Genomic DNA, 24,802 nt, shown 5'->3' with positions numbered 1-24,802 from the left:
CATTGCCTCGAACCCCAACTTCCACTCCAGTCCATGTGAAGCAAGGCACTACCAGTTCTGTTATTAATAATCCTTATGTTATCGTGGACAAGCCAGGGCAGGTTATTGGAGCCTCCACTCCTACTGCAGGTGTGTGTTTGAACTGAACAATATTCATGCAATCCCCAAGGTGACTTAGTAGCCAGATAATGGGAGAATGAAATCTTCAACCTTGAACAGGAGGAGGGAATACATCAGAGTAACCCCAGTGCTCTTTCTCCGAGAGACGATTTACTTTTTGTTAAAATTATATTTGTAGAAATTGTTTTTTTCCCCTAAAGACTCAAACTGAGTCAATTAATTTTCTAAAAAGAGAAAAATGTAGATTATATTCTCATTTAGAATGTATTCTTTTTTTGGACAACGTGGTTATTAAATTTTCTAAATTAAGCTTTAGAACAGGAATAGCTTTCCGAGCCATATATGTTTTTCCTCAGTGTAAAGTAAAGCTAATCTTTACTTTTCCGCAAATTAGATAAAACTTGCATGTGGGAGGGAAACTGAACTCTAGTTTTTTGGTTTTTTTTTTTAATTGTAATGGGAAGAATAAGAAGTCTTTGGATTCACTGTGTTTATCATTGTAACTTCAAATAAATAGAGTGCTTTTTAGATTTCTTTGAGGTACTTAAAACATTTTACTCATTTTCTTCAATCAACTGTTTAAACACACGTTCCTCTGTGTAAACATTCCTGTAGCCTTCACTTCTAATTAAAATAAATGAAATAAGAGGAATGAGTATAATGAGACTGATTTTTTTTTTAAACTTAATTGATTTTTAACACAGATTAATGTATTTGGGCCTTTGCAAGTATTTGGAAAAGTTATATTCTTTAACACTGATCATAATTATAGAACTCCTTTAAGAAAATGCTACTTTCAGAGACTCCCTTTTGAATACACTTAGGGATGCTAAGAAGGTGTCCTTTGAGGATGTTTAGTTTTAGGAATAAGCCAGTCTCTGCAGGCAAGTTTGGTAAATGGAGGAGGTGACCAAATTAGTCCATTTTTAGTCTTGACTCCTGTTGACTGTTGATAATGTGACTGACTTTGATCAGACCCTAAAGACAGTTGTACTTAGTACAAACTGTTTAATGTTGTCAGTATTTTGCCATAGGTGTAACCTTCTAGTGAAACTACTTTGAAGGAACTCACATTCAGTTGAATGCATACATTTTGGCACATTGTGAAATAACCAGCACCATTATGTTACAGTATCTCTTTCTATAAAAGTACAGATACATAATGTCTACTTAGTTTACTTATTCTACTATACTTCCTTATTAGCTTCTTGTCCCTTTTTAGGATGAAGTGGTCAAGTTAATGGGATGAATCCTTAAGTGTTTTTTCTATAATAATCTCCTGGTTGTAAGTTTTCAACCCTTCAAAATGAACACTAAATAGTGGGGAGAAGAGCAGGGTGGTGGAAAATGGCTTCAGAATTCCCTTTTGTAAATTTTACTTTGTTCATACTTTGTTTTTAAATCAACTTTTCTTGTCAGGAAGTCCTACCAGCAAGCTCTCTGCTGCCTCTCAGGCCTCCCAAGGAACAGGTTCCCCAGTTCCTAAAATTCATGGAAGTAGTTTTGTAACATCTGCTGTCAAGGTAACACTCTTATTGCACTTCGCTAGTTTCTAAAATGGTACATTCAGGTTGAGCCAGAATTTGTCAGGTGATGCTGCAGATTTCATAAAGTAGAATCTTCAAGCTAAAAAGTATCATAAAATCAAGTACTCCAAACTCCCCTCCCTTACCTATGATTTTTTTTGTTGTTTGGACAGCTTTGTTACACTTTTTTTTTAATAGAGTAATAACTCTTCTCTTTCTGTAGTCTATTTCCCCCCCTCCCCCACCTTCTTCAGGGTAAGAAGTCTTTTGAAATTTAGAACCCCAAACAAGATCTGATTTGTTCAGATCATAGCACTAGTTATCTGCTCACTATTTGGCAGAGACAATCAACACTGTTGGATTAGTGATTCAGCCTGTCATTGTCTTGGCTGCCTTATGGCTAGAACCTCTGAGGTAAAAACTCCTGTTTGAGAATTCCTGAAAATTCAAAGGTCATCTCTTACATGACTAGTGTTAACATTTCTTTGTTAGGCACTTAATGGTGATGATACTGAATAGTTTTCTGATCCAAGGCGAGGTTTTTCTCTAAATTCAGTGTAGTCTGTGATCACTGTATTATAAGAATGCCTGAATTGTAAAAACTCCCTTAATGGCTTTAATTCTCTACCAGTGTATTTTTTCATATTTGTTGATGGTATTTCATTACAGTTAAGCAGTGCCTTTAACTTTGTTGCTTGCCCCCACCATTTTGGAAAATTGCCTCTGAGAGTTGGCTTATGTATTTGAGAACTAGAGACAAATGACAGTAATTTTGAATTTTGTCCCTTGTTGTCTTGCTAATTGTCCTTTTTGCTGTATTGTCTTTAAAATTCTTAGTGAAAAAATAGCCCTCTGCATCCTGAGTATTATTCCAGAGTAAGGGTAACAGACCAAGTTACAAGCAGTGTTGAAAGGGTGTGTGTACTGAAACACTGTAACTACCTGTTACATTCATTTTTTATTCAGTGCCTAGACTCTAGGGATAGAAAAGGAAATAGAATATAGTACCTGTCCTTCAGTAGCATCTGGCAGGGGACTGGACATGAAACCAGTGAGTCAACCAGACATTAGAGATTGTATGATAGGAGTCTTTGCAGCTTATAGTGGGCACATATGAGTGGGTTCTTGCCAAGTTATAGCCTTACTTTGAATTAGCCTCAAAAGCAATAATTAAAATGCAGGTGGACTTGGAAGACCCCAAAGAGTTTTGGGTTTTTGTTTTGCTTTTTGGTGTATGTTGCTGGAGAATGTCACAGGCTTGTATTAAATGTAAGTGACTAGAGTGTCTGAAATCACTGACTTTATCCTAATTGTACAATACGTATTTTTACAAACACAGCAGGAGGATTCTTTGTTTGCATCTATGCCACCTCTTTGCCCAATTGGGAGTCACCCTAAAGTTCAAAGCCCCAAACCTATAACTGGAGGACTTGGAGCTTTCACAAAAGTAAGTATTGCTGAGGGGATTATCCCACAAATTGCTAAGTTCTTGTTACAGAATCTTTTTTGTGGCACGTTGGAGTTCATTGATGCTACCACCCCACAACATAAAACTTTTTTTAGTGTGTTTCATCTGTAAGACTGGATCCTAGACGTGCTTCCATTTGTTTAGTGTTGTTGACAGGGCTTCCCCTGGAGTTCAGAAAGATGGGAACTTCAGCGAGCATCAACAGTGCATTTCTCCCTAGTGCCATTTTGCCACCAGTGCCTAAAACAAATGACCAGATTGGTTTGCAGATACACTGGATCAAGTCCACACCCTACTTTTGGTCCCTTTAATAGCTATTATGGGGTGTATTAGGCTTCCCAGGTGGCTCAGTGGTAAAAGAATACCTGCCAGTGCAGGAGCCACAGGAGATGTGGCTTCAGTCTCTGGGTCAGGGAGATCCTCTGGAGAAGGAAATGACAACCCACTCCAGTATTCTTGCCTGAGAAATCCCATGGACAGAGAAGCCTGGTGGGCTACCATCCTTGGGGTTGCAAAGAGTTGGATACTACTGAGCATGCATGCATGCTGATTTAAGGCTATATTTAAGCAGTATTTTTACCCATCTAGCGGAGTCATTTTTTACAGACCAGGCTTAACTCCTGCAGACAGAATAAATTCAAATATTAGTAGCATTGTTCATGGACTGTTTATTCAGTATCATTATCATGTTTGTTGCAAGGTAATCATCAAACAAGAACCTGGTGAAGCCTCTCATGTACCCACAACAGGAGCTGCCAGCCAGTCACCACTCCCTCAGTATGTGACTCTGAAAGGGGGTCACATGATAGCTGTGTCCCCTCAAAAACAGGTTCTAACTACTGGAGAAGGGACGGCCCAGTCACCAAAGATTCAGCCCTCCAAGGTTTGTGTTGGGTAAGGGTGGAGAAGTCAACCTGTCAGTGAACGTTGTTTGCCTGAGTCATGGCCAAGTGGTGCAAGGATTCAGGGTGAGAGCATTATTGATGATCCTGGGAAAGCTTATGGACTAAAGTCTATGTTAAATCTACCTGTTCTTGCCATAGTCGTTGACAAGAGCAGGAACATATTTTGTAGAGGGGCCGGGGACAGTCCAAGAGGTGAAAGGACACTGTGTTATTTCTCTGGCAGTAAAGGCACTTGACGTCTTGGACACAACTGTCTACTTAATTCAGGTCTAAAGTGGGTAATGGAAAGGATCGAGGTTTACTGTTTACTTGTTTATTTCTGATAGAAGAGTGCTATAGTTTGTACCTCTGATGTCCTGGCTGTGTGATCTGTTGAGTGATTCCTGGCTCCTTAGAGAGTTTATTTTCTTTGTTATCTGGAGGTTTGGGGAATTTACATATTGGGAGAATTATAAAGCAGAGATACATGTTTCCCTGTATCCGTGGTGCTTAAGGACTGTCAGAGTTTATCCTGCTGTTATTCATGTATTGTCTTAATCCTCAGACAACCTTGCAAGGTGGTTATTTTGACCACTGTTCTACAAATGAGGAAGTTGTGGCTCTGAGAGGTTAAGCAACTCCCTTAAGAGCATACAGCTATTATAATAAGTGACAGAGAATTAGAACCCAGGTCTAGTGACTCCAAAACTCCCCATTCTGGACCTGTTAAAATTTGGGGCCATTCAGCATGCTTTTAGAACATCCAGAGTTAAAATTATTTCACTTAATTTAGGGCAGATATATCCTAAAGCTGTTACAATTGTGTGAAGTGCTTGCTTTTCAACTTTAAAATAGAAAAAGGTTTTAGATATTTTGGTTAGTCTAGATAGCTGCATGTAGATTGAGTTAAAAATTCATAGTGTTATAGTTGGTTCTAAAATCTGTAAGAGTTCATTAACTACTTTGCCAGACTTACCTGCTTATAAGACTCAACTGATGATTAAGAATGTATAGATACTGAGGCCCCCATCTCAGACTTACTGATCAGAACTTCTCTGGGGCCCTGGGAGTTTGGATTTTTAACAAGCTCTCCTGTTGACTCATATGATCAGGCAAATTTAGGAACCATAGAGCTACAGCATCAAATCTGATTTGGGGGGTTCCATAGGCAGAATCACTAAAACAGGCAACCCCCAGCTACTTCCTGATGCTTCTTCCGTTGTTTTGGCCTCAGGGATAAGCATTTTGTCCAGATTCCTTTTGTGAATCAGTTACTGTCATCTGGTCTTTGTACTCAGACATGTAGACATGTCCTATATGTTGTTTAAAATCTATTTTGGTTCACCTAGAAATACATGGTATTTCTGATTTGGGTTTTGAATCATTATAACATTGCACTTTGTCCTCAGAAACTCTGAGAAGTTTCCACTTTTTGCTACTTTTGCATTTTGCAAATCTGTTCACCCAGTAATATTGGCTTTCTTGTCACATTCCCACCTACCTAATGGCAAGGTAGGACCAAGAGAAAGTGGATGATGGGTTTGTGCTAGAATAAAACCATGCCTTGAATAAAATGTAAAGGCACCTGATAAGAAAAGCCACGGAAGTGTGAAAAAATTGCAGAGAAGCAGCAGAACCTGAGAAAAGACATCTATTCCAGAAATTTAGTATCTGCTTTAGACTCAAGATAAGGAGCTGTGTGCACATACAGGCTGTCCCTCTTATTGCTGAGGTGCAGTGAGAGAAAGCAAGCCAGAAAACAGAAGGGTGAACAGAATAGTACTCTTAACTTCCACACAGCTTTGGCAACAGCTTAGTTTTTTCATAGGTATTGAGGTGCTGCTTTTGACATGAAAGAGACAGCTAAGGAATTGGTGGTTCACATGAGAAGGAAGCAGTGTGGTTTAGTTAAAACAGCATGAGCTTTGTAATTAGAGATTGTTACACACTTAGATCTCAGCCACTTATTACCTGTGTGAACTGGGCAGATTCATCTCTCTGAACCTTGTTTTTTCACCTAACAAAAGGGAACATTGCCCTTTCTTTGCCTTTCAGCACTGTAGGAGAATTAGAGATCATTGTATATCGAGTACCTAACACAGAGCAGGTGCTAAATCAGTGATGGCATATAATGTTATGTGAGATATCAGTGTGTGAGTACCATGGAATAGTTGCTATCATTGAGCACCGAATCGTAAGTGGCTATGTTTTTCAGTGTCTGGAGGGAAAGTCACATATATGAATCCTCAGCTTCAGGTTGCTAGTTTCTGACTTGCAGAGGTCTGTACAGTGCACAGGGAGGGCAGGAATAAAAACACCGAATCAAAGCATGAATCAGAGTTAAGTGTTTATAACAGTACAGAACAAAAGTGAAACTGCTTTGTGAAACTGTTGATAGAAGGAAACATGGAAAGCAGAGACAAGTGTTGTGGGAGGGGAAGAAGAGAACATTTGGTAAGTGATTTCAGGCCCTAGGCCCAAATGTTGTGGTGGTTGTTGTTGTTTTTCTTTTTTTAAGCTAATTTGGGGTTACAGTGTCCTACGTAAGAGACTTAGCTGTGGTGTCATAGACGTAAACCCTGCATAGGGCTTTCCCCAGTAGAATGCCAGGCTTCCTCATTCTCAGTGTATGAGAATAAAGAAAGGGAAGTTCATCTTGTGAGTGGTTTGTTCTTAATGTACAGGCTCTGCTAATAACAACTGCCCTCCTGTGGCCAACATGGTGATGTTTTATTTGGCTTTTGGAGAGATTAGGTACATCATATTCTGGACATTTTGAAGCAGTTGAGTGTGAGGATAGAGGCGGGCACAAGGAGAGAAAAGCAAGCCAGATGCATGGGATTGGGGAGAAAAAATAAGTGCATGTATGTATTATTTTCCTTTTTTTTTACATTGAAATATAGTTTGTGTACAGTACTACATGTTACCTGTGTACAGTGTAGTGATGAACAATTTTTAAATGTTATGCTCTATTTATACTTATAAAATATTGACTGTATTCCCTGTGTTGTACAGTATACCCTTGTAGCTTATTTTATACCTAATAGTTTGTACGTCTAAATCCTCTATCCCTGTACTGGCCTTCCTTCCTTCCATTTCCCCACTGGTAACCGCTAGTTCATTCTACTTCTTTTTTGAGTCTACTTCTTTTTTGTTATATTCACTAGTTGTATTTTTTATATTCCACATGTAAGTGGTATCATTTGCATATATTATTTTCCTTTCAGATCTGTGTTTTCTTTGTTAATTTAGGAACATAAAATATATGTAATTTAGCTTAGTCAATGGATTATTAAGTGTGATATATTTTGGAAATGTAAAGACAGACGTCTTAGGAAAAAAAGTTCAACTACTAGAACAGAAATTCCCAAACCAGAAGCTTAAATAAGCTTATTTCTCTCACACATAAGAGACCAGTAGGCAGTTCTGGTGTGCTGGTCCCACAGTCCTCAAGAATGTAGACTCCATCATGTCTCTCTGTCATTTTCAGCATTTGTTTTTCATCCTGTGGCCCCTTCCCCTCATGCCACCAAGTCACGTTTCTGGTCAGCAGGAAGAGGGAAGGGGAAGGGGTTTTAGGGAGAGCAGAACTGAAGAGTCGCACACACCACTTCTGTTCCTATCCCTTTAGCCAGAAAGGAGATGTCACACCTGGGTGTGAAGGAGCTGGAAAATAGCATTCTGTGTGGCCATGACCGTGCCTGGAAATTGGAGGTTCTACTACTGTGAGAGAGAAGCAGAGAATAGATATTGGGGTTCAGCTGGGATATATTCCTAAAAGGAGAACTGCTTTAATAGGGTGAATTTTCAGTTTTAGTAGCTATCCCAGTACCCTCTGGAGTGGCTGGACAAATTTATCTTTTTACCAGGAGTGAACAAAAGTTCCTGTCTCCCCATATCCTCTAGCTAGTTCTTGGTATCATCAGGCTTTAAAACTTTCCCCTCCAGTCTGATGGTTGAAAAGCACTTTCTTCTTTATCTTTTTTGTTTTTAGAAGTTAGATCTTTTGCTGTTCTTATAACCTTATAGAAGTCTTTTTATCTAGTTTCTGGTGAGTTCTTTATAAAATAAATAATTGGGGAGTGGGAAACACTGCCCCAGTTTTCCATTAATTAAGTTGTTCCTTCTAATTGAAAATCCTACTATTGACCTTGCTTTAAAAGAGCTCCAAAGTATTTTCTTACTTGAAAGAGTTTATAGTCTTTTCAGGACAATGTATTTCTAATTTTCATTGTTTGGTGCTGGAACCTTTTTAAAAAAAATTGAATTAAATGTTTTTCTAGCTTACATTTTTTCTTTTTTAACTGAATGTCTACCTTCAAGGAAAGAAAAGATTAGAGGGTATAGAAAAAGATAACTTTTCTTAAAAATCAGTTGGAAGAGGTGTCACATGTTATACCATATAATGAATGACACTAATTGCTAGATGTTCTAATGATGAAGAAATAATTGCTTCAGACAGAGAAAGCACAGAAGGAATTAATGAAGAGGTGATATTTAAAAGTATATAGTGGAATTTATAGTTTATATATGAGAATGTTTATTGCAGTTTTCGTAATGTTAAGTTTAAGTTACCTAAATAGTGACACAGCAGTGAAATATTTACTTAGATTATGATATATCTATTCTAATACATTTTTTTTTGGTCACCTAAAAATGTTTTTGAAAAACAATAGCATTAGGAATCCCTGTAACATTATGTTAAATTTAAAAATTATAAAACTATATATATCCTAATCTTTGTTTTCAAAATGTACGTTAAAAAGAATCAGAAGTAAATAATTAGGAGATTATTTCAAGGTGAGTAGAGTTTTATTTTTTCTTTTTTATTTCTGTTTGTCCTAAGTATTTTTTTTTAACATATACTACTTTTTATAATTAAAGTAAGTTATAGATAGTAGCTGGGGTTAGGACAAAAGCTGTAACACTTTATTGTAATAACATCCAGATTGTGAGAAATACTACTGTTCACATCATAGATAGCATTCCTAGACAACTGAATTAGACAGTATATGTGTTGTGTCTAGGAGTTTCCTTTGTTCTTTGCTGAAACAGAGTGACTGTACTGTTTTAAAACCTTGAAGGACTATGAGAAGAAGCACTGCTGGATTTTTCTCTGTTTTGAACAGGTTGTTGGGGTGCCAGTTGGGTCTACTCTGCCTTCAACAGTGAAGCAGGCGGTGGCAATCAGTGGTGGTCAGATCCTTGTAGCCAAGGCTAGCTCATCTGTCGCCAAAGCAGTTGGTCCAAAGCAAGTTGTGACCCAAGGAGTTGCCAAGGCAATTGTGAGTGGAGGTGGAGGAACCATTGTCGCTCAGCCGGTGCAGACCTTAACCAAGGCTCAGGTCACTGCTGCTGGCCCTCAGAAGAGTGGATCCCAAGGTTCAGGTACTGATATTAATTGAGGTCCCTTTCTGCAACAGCCCCTTCCAAAATCCTCTGTGCTAGTGATTTTATTTGCTATTTGGTTCTCTCTAGGATAACTTAGTAGTTTGAAGTTGTAAGGAGTTTTATAAAGACATGTTAATCTTTTTCATGTAACATTTTACATAGAGATCTATAATGCTTCTGCTTTAAGGTATGTGTGTGTGAGAGGGAGATAAAGAGCAGTTGAAATAGAGTATATTTCTTGATACTGCTTTCAAGTCTGAAGAATACTCATTTGTCCTCATTTCCGCTTTGGGTTCTATTTCAGATATAAGATATTGGTATGTTCATTTACCAGCAGCATTTGGCGATACTTGACTAAGGCATTCTCTACTAAATAAAAGTTGAAACACTCTGAATGTTTTAGTCCTTGATATGTTATTTCTGTGAGGGCAGGAAGAAATATACTTAAGGCATTTGATATGTACTAATTTTTGATGAGGCTAAAGAGTGGTTGCTGTGAGTTGGGAGGATAGAAGGGTAGTGAATGTCCAAAATGAAGATTTCAGAGGTGACGGATTGTTGCTGATGACAGAGTTCATTTGTGGCATTAAAAATTAGTGTTTGACCTATGGCTAATTCATGTTGATGTTTGGTAGAAGCCAGCACAATACTATGAAGAATTATCCTTCAGTTAAAAATGAATAAATTTAAAAAGAAAAATGAATGTTCGAGATGGACCAGAGAAGAGATCTTTGGAAGATATAGCACCCGAGAAGGCAGAGAATAAATAAGTCTTCTACAGTGATGTCACTGAGAATGATTATCTTTAGCATAGAGCACAGTAGTTTTGAGTCAGGAGTCTGCCTTCAGCAAATGAGGGGAAGGAAGTAACTTGAGAGTTCAGGAAACGAGAGGAGAAAAGAGAGGGAGATATAGCTCAGTAGAAGCCTCAAAGGAGGCAGGGCTGTTTCTCCTCCCCTGGAGTGAGCGGTGATAATGGTTTAAAAGCCATACTGCAGAGCAGAAATGTACCTCTCCTGCTGCTAAGTCACTTCAGTCGTGTCCAACTCTGTGCGACCCCATAAACGGCAGCCCACCAGGCTCCCCCGTCTCTGGGATTCTTCAGGCAAGAACACTGGAGTGGGTTGCCATTTCCTTCTCCAATGCATGAAAGTGAAAAGTGAAGGTGAAGTCGCTCAGTCGTGCCTGACTCTTAGCGACCCCATGGACTACAGCCTACCAGGGTCCTCCATCCATGGGATTTTCCAGGCAAGAGTACTGGAGTGGGGTGCCATTGCCTTCTCCCTTCTGGCCCTACACCTTGGATATTGAGGTAAAACAGAAAATAGCTAGGGGATTCCTGGGGATGTCTTATCTTCAGAGGACTGACAGTTTTAATTACCACAAAAAGAATAATGTTCAAGGAGACTAAGGTTCTAGAAGGTGTAAGGATCACAGCATGAATTCCTGGGTTTGGGGGCCTAGTAAGAAAGTGAAGGAAGAAAGGATGAGGGGATGAGTTCAGATCAGGGACCTTGAGCCCCGTGGGGACGGGCTCTGGGTGTGCGTGGTAGAGAGGTTTGCGGTTCTGATGTTGCTAAGATTTGGTTTAAAAGCCACTGTTGCTATGCACAGTGATTTAAGATGAGATTAGTTCTGGTCATAACGGAGAGATGGCCCTCAGTTCAGTATCAGTTCCTGGTTATTTGGGGCAGCTTCCAGGGTTCTGCCTCCCAAAGCTTTGCACAGTGAAGTGGTAATCAGAATACTCTCGCAGGCAGGAGGAGGAGTGAGCGTCCTTGCCCTGAGGCTGCTCAGGTGGTTCTCTCGGGTTTGTTTGGTGGAGATTCTAATGCAAAGTAACTGCAGAAAGTTTTCATGTTCAGAGGTTTTACAGCCATGTGCACTGAGAAGGAAATTCTAAGTGGTAAGTGAAAGCTATTTGACATAGGTGAGACTTTTAAAAGATGAATTATAATTTCATAGTATATGTGTCAGTAGTTGACTATAGCGTTTTTTAGTTCTTAGGAAGTGAGGGAGACTAGAAGTCTTGTTTCAAATCAGTAAATTCATCGTTACTAGAAATTGACCGTAAAGGGGCTTTAAACAAATGCGAAGGAAATGTTATTTCACATTTGAAATGTGATTATTTCATTAATTGTCTAAACCATAGTGCTTTTGAGAGTTGAGTCACTATTAATATTTATAGTGGGTGCTGTGTACTAAGTTGCTTGAGTTGTGTCCAACTCTTTGTGACCCTATGGACCATAGCCTGCCAGGCTCCTTTGTCCGTGGGATTCTCCAGGCAAGAATACTGGAGTTGGTTGCTAGGCCTTCCTTCAGGGGATCTTCTGACCCAGGGACTGAACCCAAATCTCTTATATCTCCTGCATTGGCAGATGGGTTCTTTACCACTAGCGCCACCTTGGAAGCCCAAATTATAGTTGGGACATGGGTATAAATTGTAACTGCTTTGGGCAAACCAGTATATATGGTCACTATTTATATACAGATATAAACTTCTTTATAGTTTATAGCAGATTATTCTAGTATGTAAATTTTTTAATTAGCAAGATAATTAAGAATATCAGCCTTTAAAGCATTGTGTATCTAGGAAGCAAACTGTAGAGTTTTGTTTTGTTTTTAATTGAAGGACAATTGCTTTACAGTATTGGTTTGGCTTCTGCCGTATAGCAACATGAATTAGCCATTCAGTGTCTATGTGTTCCTCCCTCTTGAACCTCCCTCTCACCTCCCACCCTTTCCCACCCCTCTAGGTTTTTACAGAGCCCGGTTTGAGTTCCCTGAGTCATACAGCAAATTTCCATTGGCTGTCTGTTCTACATATTGTAGTGTAGCTGCTTCCATGCTCTCTCTGCATGCTTGCTGCCCTCTCATTCCTCAGCCTCGCCCATGTCGACAAGTCTGTTCTCTATGTCTGCATCTCCGTTGCTGCCCTGCACATAGGTTCATCAGTACCATCCTTCTAGATTCCACATATATGTGTTAGTATATGATATTTTTTCTCTTTGTGACTGACTTCTAGGTTCATCCACCTCATTAGAAATGACTCAAATGCATTCCTTTTTATGGCCGAGTAGTATTCTGTTGTATAAATGTACCACAGCTGCTTCATCCGTTCGTCTGTTGATGGACATCTAGGTTGCTTCCATGTCCCAGCTTTGTAAATAGTACTGCAGTGAACATTGGGGTACACGTGCCTTTTTCAATTTTCGTTTCCTCAGGATACATGCCTAGAAGTGGTACTGCTCGGTCATATGGTAGATTTATTCCTAGTTTTTTAAGGAATCTCCAAACTGTCTTCCGTAGTGGCTGTATCAGTTTACATTCCCACCACGTTTATTAATGTTTTTGAATAAGTATTTTATTTTAGAACTAGCATTCTCTAGCTTCAATTTCAGAACTAGCATTGCCTTCAGTTCCAACTTAACTTACTGTTTTTCCTCTTTCTTTTTTTCCCCTTTATTTCCTTCACCATTTTAGTGATGGCAACATTGCAGCTTCCAGCTACTAATTTGGCCAACTTGGCAAACTTGCCTCCTGGCACTAAACTCTACCTTACAACAAACAGTAAGAACCCTTCGGGCAAAGGAAAACTGCTGCTGATCCCTCAGGGAGCCATCCTGCGAGCTACCAACAATGCTAGTAAGTCCATCGTTAAATCATTTGGTTCTTGGGTCTTTGAGTATGTTCACCTCATCCACCAGAGGGGCAGTTCTTACCTGTTTCAGAAAGCATTTTGTTAGCTTTGTGGTAACATGGTGGCATTTGCCCACATGGATTTAAACCATACAAATATTTTAACTAGCATTGGATTTTTAAAATAATCATAGTCTTAGGAGGTGACACTGTTTTCTTGGATTTATCTACTGAAGAGTCTGGGATCAGGAACAAATACACTGAAGAGGTGAGGATGTTGAAGCTATTCAGGGGAGAAGGCTAAGCTGAAAATAAGAGTTCTTTCTGTCAGGTATCTAAAAACTGGTAACACCTGAGAAGATTGCTGAACACCTGTTTTTATCTTGAAGGGGATGGGAATAGGATTGGAATCAAGTGTCTCTGCTTGCCATTATTTAGATGTGCATCTTAAATTTGCTAGTTTGGCAAATGGCAAGAGAAATACAGGCTCAACTTTAGTGTATAAGATGTAAAGCCCCAAAGAAATTAGATGGTTTATACTTATATAAATGGTTTATAAACTTTTGCTTTGACATACAGTAAAAAACAGTTTGGGTGGTGTTGAAAGGGTAAGAGGAATTACTTCTGTCTGAGTCAGAAGTATAATTGGTACAGCAGTTAGGTTCGTTAGAAATTAGCCACTTGCCAAAATGCAGTGTGTAATTGTAACCAGGCAAGGGCTTGTGTGCCCATGGTACAGAAAGGCATTTTCTGACAGGAGGAGTTTGCAGCAGAGCAAGGGTTTATTGCAAGGGCACCAACCAAGCAAGTGGGAAACAAGTCTCAGGTCCACTCCAGCTTGGTCTTTGAGTTTGGGGTTTTTAAAGGGGAAGAACAGAGAAGCCAGGGTTAATCATCATCTCGTAACATTTCTTAGTCATAGTTTCGGGAGTCAGCATGTCTCTGGTTTATGTTTCTCTGGCCAGGTGGTCCAAGGCTCAGGGGTCTGTTCGCTCATCTTGCCCTGGAGAAACTGAGGTTTTACTTCAGTGATGTTATTTGCAACAACAGTTTTAGTACATGAATGATTTTATTAACAATGGCAGTTTTAGTCTTCTGACTCTGGTTGATTAATGTTCAGTTAGCACAGGACTGAGATCAAAGGGTACAAGAAAGGGAATAAAGTTTTGGATAGAGAGATTCATCATAAACTTGGCAGGGAAATTTGGTTTTGGGGCACTGAGTTTCAGAAGCTAGTCAACGATTTTGTTTACTGACTGTAATGAGTGATCTCCACTCTCTCACCCTGGTGTTTTTTCCTCATACCTAAGCAGTGATGTATCAAAAATTTAGCTATGTAAGAAGAAGACAATGCAAGTATTCCAAAAATCCATTCAGAGAGCTCCTTAGAGTTTAGTTTTTATATGTCACCAAAAAGAAAGTAAAAAGGGGTACAAAGGCTTTAAAGTGGAATTTGAAAAGCAAAATAGACTGGAGTTATTATAAAGATGAGGAATGTCTTAGTTTTTTCCAGAGCAGGGTGAGATGGAAAAGAGAGAGTACTGTAAAATTACACTAAATTCCAGCAGTTTCACTGAAATTGAATCAGATGCCAAAAAGTTTGGGAGCTCTTCTCTGAGCACATTAGGTGTTGATTAAAAACACTTGGTTAGAAAATGTATCCATCTCAATCTCCCACAGCTAAGCCCACTTGCAAAGAGAAGTTCTTCATTTCAGTACTCAGAGCTGAACTAGTTGACCTCCATTCAGTCAGAAGTAAATATATTTGCATCTTCTGCACCCGGAAATTCTCACTCTTGTCACAGAAGTCTGGTATCACCAAAAAAGGAGGAAAGAAGGAAAGGGGAGGAATGCAGCCTTCGTGACAACATTGCTCTGGGCTCATCTGTTTTCTCTGTTACAGCTCCTCTTAGTATTCTTACGACTATGCTGTCATTCGTTGCATTTTCAGACCTCCAGTCTGGCTCAGCTGGCGGCAGCGGTGGCGGCAGCAGTAGTAGTGGGGGAGGCGGTGGCAGCAGTGGAGGAACAGGCGGAACCGGTGGAGCCCAGAACCCTGCTGGCCCTGGAGGGATATCCCAGCATCTGACGTACACATCCTACATCCTCAAGCAAACCCCTCAGGTATGGTCATCTGTCACGGTACCTTCTAAATCACCTAGTTATTTATAATGACTGCCTTTAATTGTAGTGGATTTACCTTTACAGCTCTGGAATCAGGGGGTCAGTACTATTAATAACATTTTAGCCATGTTACAAATTTGTGTTATTTGGGGCTTGCTATCTATGTTTTGAGAGAAAATCAAGTAGAGATTCAGAAGGACTTAAGTAACTTATCCAGGATCTCTCTGCTGAGCTAGTTGGTAGCATTTGAGTTTAAACCCAGGTCTTCCTGAGAGATGTTTGCTATGCTGTTGCCTCTCATGGGTTTGGAATAGTATCAGTGTGTAGTTGAAAATTTTCTCTTAGACGGGAGTAACCAGATAGTACCAAGTTATGGTTTGGAATTAACATTGGATTCAAGGTTAGGGACAGCTTTCTACCATCTTGCTTTCCCTTAATCCTTTCTTCCGCTCTTTCTTGGCTCCTCTTTCTTTCTTGGCTCCTCTCCAAGTAAGGGAAAAGAATTTTGGTTCCAGGTGTTCTTAGTAATCCAGCTGTGAGGACTAGATTGTAAAACTTGAGCTTCCAACAGCCTGCTGTGTAACTCAAGTGCAAAGTTTGAGAAGCAGGGATAGCTGTTGGTAGTGACACTGAGATGAGAGCTATTCTGTTTGTTTTCGTGAGTAGCAGAAATGAAGGGAGCATTGTTGCTTATAATATAGGACCTTGTGATTTAAAGTCATTTGAACTTCACGAATTACTGATCAAGTCTTTGTTTGTAACTTAGGGCACATTTTTAGTTGGCCAGCCATCACCGCAGACATCTGGGAAACAGCTGACTACGGGGTCAGTGGTCCAAGGAACACTGGGAGTCAGCACATCCTCTGCACAAGGACAGCAGACGTTAAAAGTCATCTCTGGACAAAAAACCACTTTGTTTACCCAGGTAAATGCACACTCACACACATACCAAATATGTGGTAGTTAGGCATTTATTTAAATATTACAGCTTGTTTCTTTCCACAGAGAAATTATAGTTACCTAAGAGAATAAGGGATAAAATAGTATAGAATAATAAGAATAAAATATCAAGATTTGGGGAAATATAAGTAGAATGAGAAGATGAGACCAGGGAGTTATTTAGATATGCAAACAGTAATATCTTGTATATTTGATAAAATTTGCCAAAGTTAAATAAGATGATCAGTTGTAAAATTCTCCTACTTGTGAGAGGAAGAAAAATAACCACATAATATTTTCTTAGAAGAAACAAAGATTTTCTTGACCCTTCGTTCTAAAAATTTCTCTGCAGGGACTTTGTATCAGAGATTCTGAATAGTATAGGTTATATCAGCCACACTATCCATATTGTAAGTAAATGCTATAGGAAGCTTGGTATATGTTTCTATAGCTGCTTTAGTATAGGCGGAAGAGTAATGACAGGGAATTTTGACTGGGCGAGGGGTATCATAATCATCTGTAGGAGAATCTACAGCTAAATTTCAAAAACTTACAGATGAAACAAAGTGTAGAAGGTATAGACAGTGTGACGCCATTTTTAACAACGCACTTTTTATGTCTGTGTGTAGATCAGCAGTTCTCAAAGCACATCAGATTTTTGTCAAATGCTTTTTCTCTGTCTATTGAGAGGATCATGTGGTTTTTCTTTTTTTTTTAATTTGTTAATAAAGTGAATCATCAATATTTCGAATGTTGAAACAACCATGCATTCCTAGAATAAAACCTACTTGGTTGTGATATTTTCAAATACTCTCTTACAGTATTGTTGAATTTGATTTGGTAACATTTTGTCTAGAATTTTCCCAGGGAATATTGGTCAGTAATTTTCATTGCAATTTCTGTCTGATTTTGGTATCAGCGTAGTGCTGACCTCATAAAATGAGTTGGAAACTTCTCCTTCCCTTTCACTTTTTAGAGAAAAATTTATATCAACTTGGTATTATTTCTTAACTATTCAGAATATACCAGTGAAACTGTAGTGGCCTGGAGCTTTTCAAATTGGGAAGGTGTTAATCTACAGTTCCAATTTATTTAACACATATGACTGTTCAGGTTATTTAGTCTTAAGGAGATTTGGTAGTTTATATCCTTAAATGAATTGGTTTATTACATCTGTGTGTGGGTTTGTGTGTTTATTAGTCGCTCAGCTGTGTGCGACTCTTTGTGACCCCATGGACTGTAGCCCGCCAGGCTTCTCTGTCCATGGGATTCTCCAGGCACAAATACTGGAGTGGGTTGCCATTCCCTTCTCCAGGGGATCTTCCCAACCCAGAGATTGAACCTGTGTCTCCTGCATTGCAGGCAGATACTTTACCGTCGGAGCCATTAGAGAAGCCCTTTTTACATCTAAGTAGTTGAATTTCTTGGAACAAACTAGTTCATGATTTTCCCTAATTATCCTTTTAATGTCTCTAGGCTATTTAGTGATGTCCCCTTTTCATTCTGGACTTTGATAATTATATATCTTCTCTTTTTTCTTGATCAGTCTAGTTAGAAGGTTTATCAGTTTTGTTGATCTTTTCAGATTACCAGCATTTGGTTTCCTTGAGTGGTGAATTCCCTTTGATCAGATGTTCTTTGCTATATTAAACAGATATCAGGCTCCAGAATTCTTTAAGCAATTCTTTAAAATCTTAGCTAATTTCTTCTAATCTGCTCATGTTGCACCCAATGCAGTGACTTTCTGTTTTTGTTCTGCCACAGCTAAGACCTTTGCTGTTGCTTTTTATTAAGGTATAATTTGCATAGAATAATGCGTACATCACAGTGTACTGCTCAGTGAGTTGGATGGATGTCTGTGCTCTTTCAAGCCTATCCCAGTCACACGTTAGAGCATTTCCATCACTCTAAAACATAACCTTCATTTCTCATTCCACTTTTTTATATTACCATTTTTCTGTTTCTGTTACCATTGAGTAGCTTTTGTCTGTTCATGAGCTTCATATCAATAAAATTATAGACTTTTTAAGCTTCTATTGTTGAATAGAATGTTTTTGACATTTATCCATGTGTGTATTGATTTTTGATTTTTTATTCTTGAGTAATGTTTTGTTGCTTGACTCTACTCTCCTGTTGATGGATGCTTGGGTTATTTCCAGGTTTTGACTTATGAATGATACTGTTATGAGCATTCTTATACAGATCATTTGTATAGTAGAATAGCTAGGTCATAGGGTAAGTATAAAAAACTGTTGTATAGTTTTGTATCTGTCATTATCAAAGTAGTTGTACCATTTGATTCTCCCGTGAGTAATGTGGGAGAGTTCTAGTTACTGTACATCCTCACAACACAGAGTATCATCATTCTTTTAAATTGTAGCCATTTTTGTGAGTATGAAATGATATCTCATTGTGGTTTTAATTTGCATGAGACCCCAATATAGATTAATGTCACGGCTACTTCTTCTGGATTCTAGTCATGACTCCATGCAATAATTTAACCAACCTGCAAAACTGAAAATGCTTACTCATGCCTTTTATAGAAAAAGTTTGCTGAACCCTGACAAAACCTCTAAAACTGTAATTTGTTGAATGAGTCTCAAATGCTAAATGCTCTGCCTATACTAGCACCATTAAATTACCCATTTAAATCCAGCCCTTGATTAGATTTTCATGTCTAAACATTATGTGTTACATTTAGGAGCACTTTGGGCTCAGGTTTTTAATAACAAATGTCTCCTACTTTTGAAGGCACAGCTGCCAAACGGTGACTTGCAAATACATTCATTTACTTGGTCTACATCAGGGATAAAGGAACGTTTGTATTAAAACGTCATAAACTTGAGAGCTTGTTGGAAAGTACACAAATAAATACTTCATATAGTTTTGATTAGCAAGGCCTTTTTGGGGATGTGTTATGGGGGGCCGGATATGTAGGTAAAGATTGAATTGTGCCTGTTAACCAGGGTAATGTTATTACTCCAACCTGTTTTGTCTCTGCAGGCAGCCCCGGGGGGACAGGCATCTCTAATGAAAATATCTGATAGCACCTTGAAGTCTGTACCAGCCACATCCCAGCTCTCAAAGCCTGGAACCACAATGCTGAGAGTTGCAGGAGGGGTTATCACAACTGCCACTTCCCCAGCTGTAGCCCTCTCAGCAAATGGGCCTGCACAACAGGTGAGAAGTAGCATGATAGTAGAAAATCATAATGAAGCATAAAATCAGTAAAGAAAAAAAAACACACACAACATAAGCTAGTTATCAGGCACACTAATGACTAATTGTTCTTTTAAAAAAAATTCAAATATTCACGTACCACAAAATTCACCATTTTAAAGCATACAGTTCAGTGGTTTTTATTCTCAAGGTTGTATAACCATCACTACTATCTAATTCTAGAGCTTTTTGTTTTTATTACTCCAAAAAGAACCTTAGTACCCAGTAGTAGTCACTCTGATTTTCTGCCTCCTTCTCCCAAGTCTTAGGCAGCTTCTAATCTACTTGTGACCAGCTTCTGTTGCTTAGCATAATTTCAAGGTTCATAAATTTTATAACATGTGTTAGTACTTATTCCTTTTTATAGCCAAATAATATTCAGTATTATGGATATACCACATTTTGTTTCTCCATTCATCAGTTGATGGATATTTGGGGTATTTTCCCCTTTTGATTATAATGATTAATGGTGCCATGAACATTTGTGTACAAGTTTTATGTTGCAGGCAGAGTCTTTACCAGCTGAGCCATGAGGGAAGCCCTTTTATATAATCCTGTGTTTTCATTTATCTTGTCTTTATACTTAGGAAGGAATTGCTAGATGATATAGTAACTACATTTAACATTTTGAAGAACTACTAAACTGGTTTCCCAAGCAGCTGCACTGTTGTAGAGTCCCACCAGCAATGTATGAGGGTTCAAAGTTTTTCCAGTCTTTGCTGATAATTGTTTCTGTCCATGCTTATTGTTTTTGTTTGGAGCTTTTGTTTGTTTGTTTTAGTGATTGTGTTGGGTGTGAAGTGGTATTTTACTGTGGTTTTGATTTCCATTTCCCTGATGGCTAGTGATATTGTGCATCTTTTCACATACTTACTGGCCATTTGTATATTATCTTTGGAGAAATGTCTGTTCAGGTCCTTTGCCCATTATTTGGTTGGGTTATTTACTCTCTTTCCCTTATTGAGTTGTAGGAGATTTTTGTATATTCTAGATACAAGTCTTTTACCAGATTTGCAAAAATTTTCTCCTCTCTTATCTGTCTTTTCACTTTCTTGAATCACAAAACTAACTTTGATGAAGTCCTGTTTACCTGTTTTCTTTTTAATAGAGTTTAAAAAAAACAATTTTTATTATTTATTTTTGGCTGTGCTGAGTCGTCTTTGCTGAGCAGGCTTTTCTCTTGTGGAGAGCAGGGGGTTGCTCTAGTTTCGGCACATGGGCTTCTCATCATTGTGGCCTCTCTTGTTACGGAGTGCGGGTTCTAGGGCACACGGGCTCAGTAGCTGTGGGTCCTGGGCTGTAGTGCATGGGCTCAGGAGTTGTGGCCATGCTCGCAGGTTTAGTTGTTTTGTGGCATGTGGCGTCTTCCTGGATCAGGGATTGAACCCATGTTCCCTGCATTGGCAGGTGGATTCCTATCCACTGCACCACCAGGGAAGTCCCCTATCAGTTTTTCTTTCATTGCTTGTTTATGCTAGTAAAAAACCATTGCCTAATCCAAAGTCAGAAAATATAAGCCTTTGTTTTCTTCGAAGAGTTTTCTAGTTTGGGCCCTTACATTTACCCCTTTGTCCATTTTGAATTAGTCTTTGTATACGGTACGAGATAGGGGGCCAAACTTTATTCTTCTGTTTGTAAGTATCCAGTTGGCCAGCAACATTTGTTGAAAAGTCTGTTTCCCTTTTGAATTCTCTTGACAGTCCAAGGTGCTCACTTCCCAGGCTTCACACTTCTTGCAACTACTGCTTCACCTCACATGCCTACTCATATCACTCTACTTTGCAGTTCCTTGAATATATGTTCTTTCTTACCCCTCTGACTTTCTGCGTGCTCTCTCCTGCCAGGGAAGACCCTCTTATCTCCCCCTTTCCCTGTCTTTGAGATATCCCTAACGTTCCCAGTGCTCTCCCTCCCATCCCTAGGCTGAAGGAGTAACCTTCTCACTTGTCATGCTGCCTTGTACCCTTGCCTGCTGCAGCCTTCATCACTGTCTGCTAACCCTCTCCTTGAGGGCTTTTATCTCGGGACCCTGATATTTAACACTGCTTTGTATAGATGTTTGTTGAATAATATGACAAACTTTAAAATATTTCAGTGAGTTTTTAATAAAGTCAAACTATTCCATTTTCACATTCTGAGATTATGTCCAATTGCGGGTGATAAGTTGAAATACTGTTTTATCAGTCAGTCAGTTCAGTCGCTCAGTTGTGTCTGACTCTTTGTGACCCCATGGACTGCAGCACACCAGGCCTCCCTGTCCATCACAGACTCCCGGAGTTTACTCAGACTCATGTCCATTGAGTCGGTGATGCCATCCAACCATCTCATCCTCTGTTGTCCCCTTTTCCCGCCTTCAATCCTTCCCAGCACCTGGGTCTTTTCCAGTGAGTCAATTCTTTGCATCAGGTGGCCAAAGTGTTGGAGTTTCAGCTTCAGCATCAGTCCTTCCAATGAATATTCAGAATTGATTTCCTTTAGGACTGACTGGTTTGATCTACTTGTAGTCCAAGGGACTCTCAAAAGTCTTCTCCATCACCACAGTTCAAAAGCCTCAATTCTTCAGCACTCAGCTTTCTTTATAGTTCAACCCTTACATCCATACATGACTACTGGGAAAACCATAGCCTTGACTAGACGGACCTTATTTTATAAAGTGATATAATAGGTGGTGAATTTTTTAATATGGTAATCCTATAATACGTCCTCATTTTGAAATTTTTAAAATGTCCTGGCCCATGAAGTCTGAAAACATCAGTTCAGTTTCAGTTCAGTCTCTCAGTCATGTCCGACTCTTTGCGACCCCATGAATCACAGCACGCCAGGCCTCCCTGTCCATCACCAACTCCTGGAGTTCACACAGACTCACGTCCATCGAGTCAGTGATGCCATCCAGCCATCTCATCCTCTGTTGTCCCCTTCTCCTCCTGCCCCCAATCCCTCCCAGCATCAGAGTCTTTTCCAATGAGTCAACTCTTCGCATGAGGTGGCCAAAGTACTAGAGTTTCAGCTTTAGCATCATTTCCTCCAAAGAAATCCCAGGGCTGATCTCCTTCAGAATAGACTAGTTGGATCTCCTTGCAGTCCAAGGGACTCTCAAGAGTCTTCTCCAACACATTTCAAAAGCATCAATTCTTCGGCGCTCAGCTTTCTTCACAGTCCAACTCTCACATCCATACATGACCACAGGAAAAACCATAGCCTTGACTAGACGGACCTTAGTCGGCAAAGTAATGTCTCTGCTTTTGAATATGCTATCTAGGTTGGTCATAACTTTTGTTCCAAGGAGCAAGCGTCTTTTAATTTCATGGCTGCAGTCACCATCTGCAGTGATTTTGGAGCCCAAGAAAATAAAGTCTGACACTGTTTCCACTGTTTCCCCATCTATTTCCCATAAAGTGATGGGGTAGGAACCACCAAACTAAAGAAGCAATTATTTTACACGGCATGACATTGAATAGGTAGTTAATAACAGCTACTAGCTAATATTTTGGGTGTGCTACATGGCAGTCACTGTTGTAAGTAAGTTACACTACTTCTTAATTTTTATTATTTCTGGTTCTGTGGTTTAGCAGTCAGAAGGAACAACTCCTGGTTCATCGTCTACTGTGGGTTCTGTCATGAAAACTTCTGGACAGCAGCAAGTGTGTATGAGTCAGGCCGCCGTGGGATCCTGCAAGGCTCCTGCCCCCTCTGTCATCAGTGCCACGTCCCTGGTGTCCACACCAAACCCCATCTCTGGAAAAGCCACAGTATCAGGTCAGTTGTATCATCATTTTATTTCCCTTTCCTTTCTTTGGTCCAGAATATTTCTGGAAGGTCTTCAGTTCAGTTCAGTTGCTCAGTCGTGTCTGACTCTTTGCGACCCCATGGATCACAGCACGCCAGGCCTCCCTGTCCATCACCAACTCCCAGAGTTCACTCAAAGTCATGTGCATCGAGTTGATGATGCCATCCATCCATCTCATTCTCTGTCGTCTCCTTCTCCTCCTGCCCCCAATCCCTCCCAGCATCAGAGTCTTTTCCAATGAGTCAACTCTTCACATGAGGTGGCCAAAGTATTGGACTTTCAGCTTCAGCATCAGTCCTTCCAATGAACACCCAGGACTGATCTCCTTTAGGATGGACTGGTTGGATCTCCTTGCAGTCCAGGGGACTCTTACCAAAATTTTGTATAACAAATTATTAAAAACCATTAACTTGGAAGCATTTTTCATATAGCTGCTTTCTAGATGAAGTATTATTTAAAATGTAGGTATAAATTTTCAAGTCTGAAATGTTTTTATGGATTGAGTAAGAATTTTTAAGTGATATAGTAAAACTTCAGCCATCTGGAACTCTTCTGGGTATTTCTCATAAGTTTTGAAAGGACCTCATGGCAAAACATCATTCATTTCTTTTTGCTTTCATAAAGTACATAAAATGTAAAATTTTTAAATGTAAAGATGTAAATTTTGAGTCCAAGACATGATTTTTAACAGTAGTTACTGTATTAAGTTGTGTCAGAATGACGTGCCTGAGGTTTGATGAAATGTATCTTGTCTCCATGCCCATACTGAATGGCCCCAGAAAAGTGTGCCTTTTACTTCTTTGGGTAAACTAGAGCACTAATCCTGAAGCTGGATTGCCTAATGCTTACCTCATGAAGTTTAAATGCCTAGGGTACTGTGTTACATGTAGTAATCATTATATAAATAATTGCTGCTATTGTTATTTTTAGTATCATCGTTGTTAGTCCACATTCCCTTATCTACAATTCTGAAATTCAAAAAGCTGTAAAAACCAAACGTTTGCTTATGGTTGTGCTTCTCCATAACTATTTTAGAGAAAAATCTGACCTTCTTTGACAGGCTATTTAAATGACTTAATACGGCCTCATGATGCGAAGGACTGCCGACTCACTGGAAAGACCCTGATGCTAGGAAAGATTGAGGGCAGAAAGGAGAAGAGGGCAACAGAGGATGAGATGGATAGCATCACCAACTCAATGGACATGAATTTGAGCAAACTCAGAGAGATAGTGGAGTACAGAGGGGCTTGGCATGCTACATACAGTCCATGGGGTTGCAGAGAGTCAGACATTACTTAGTGACTTAACAATAACATATATCATATATAGACACATATGTACCTACAGAGAAACATACATAAATACATACACATACGTATAGTCAACTCATTGGAAAAGACCCTGATGCTGGGAAAGATTGAGGGTGGGAGGAGAAGGGGTCAACATGAGATTGTTGGATGGCATCACTGACTCAATGGACATGAGTTTGAGCAAACCTTGGATATAGTGAAGAACAGGGAAGCTTGGAATGCTGCAGTTCATGGTGTCTTAAAGTGTCAGACACAACTTAGCGAATAAACAACAACACATGCCCCAGTCCCTTTGAATAAAGATTGTGGATATTCTTCCCTTTTACTGCATATAGTTTGCTAAAATAAAAGCACAGGCTTGTGAGCTCTTCAGTCTAAATAAATCATCTTAACTA

General features: G+C 39.3%; 1 protein-coding gene across 6 annotated transcripts in view; it reads left to right on the top strand.

Moving 5' to 3' along the window:
• The window catches only part of YEATS2 (YEATS domain containing 2), a 108,029-nt gene that overhangs the window by 60,814 nt on the left and 22,413 nt on the right, over window positions 1-24,802 (top strand). For 4 of the 6 annotated variants that reach the window (XM_052654300.1, XM_052654254.1, XM_052654174.1 and 1 more), the window contains exons 12-21: window positions 1-129; window positions 1,540-1,643; window positions 2,986-3,093; window positions 3,815-3,997; window positions 9,128-9,386; window positions 12,873-13,034; window positions 14,980-15,152; window positions 15,919-16,077; window positions 19,095-19,271; window positions 22,880-23,066. The exon at window positions 1-129 is cut by the window's left edge and continues 30 nt beyond it. In XM_052654300.1, the coding sequence (XP_052510260.1) occupies window positions 1-129; window positions 1,540-1,643; window positions 2,986-3,093; window positions 3,815-3,997; window positions 9,128-9,386; window positions 12,873-13,034; window positions 14,980-15,152; window positions 15,919-16,077; window positions 19,095-19,271; window positions 22,880-23,066 (1,641 nt within the window). The remainder of the gene's footprint in view (window positions 130-1,539; window positions 1,644-2,985; window positions 3,094-3,814; window positions 3,998-9,127; window positions 9,387-12,872; window positions 13,035-14,979; window positions 15,153-15,918; window positions 16,078-19,094; window positions 19,272-22,879; window positions 23,067-24,802) is intronic. The other 2 variants (XM_052654336.1, XM_052654422.1) reach the window with 2 other exon arrangements.

This window comes from Budorcas taxicolor, chromosome 1, assembly GCF_023091745.1.
Source record: "Budorcas taxicolor isolate Tak-1 chromosome 1, Takin1.1, whole genome shotgun sequence".
In the NCBI taxonomy this organism is placed as follows: Eukaryota; Metazoa; Chordata; class Mammalia; order Artiodactyla; family Bovidae; genus Budorcas; species Budorcas taxicolor.
This window is presented reverse-complemented; position numbering and strand designations above follow the sequence as displayed.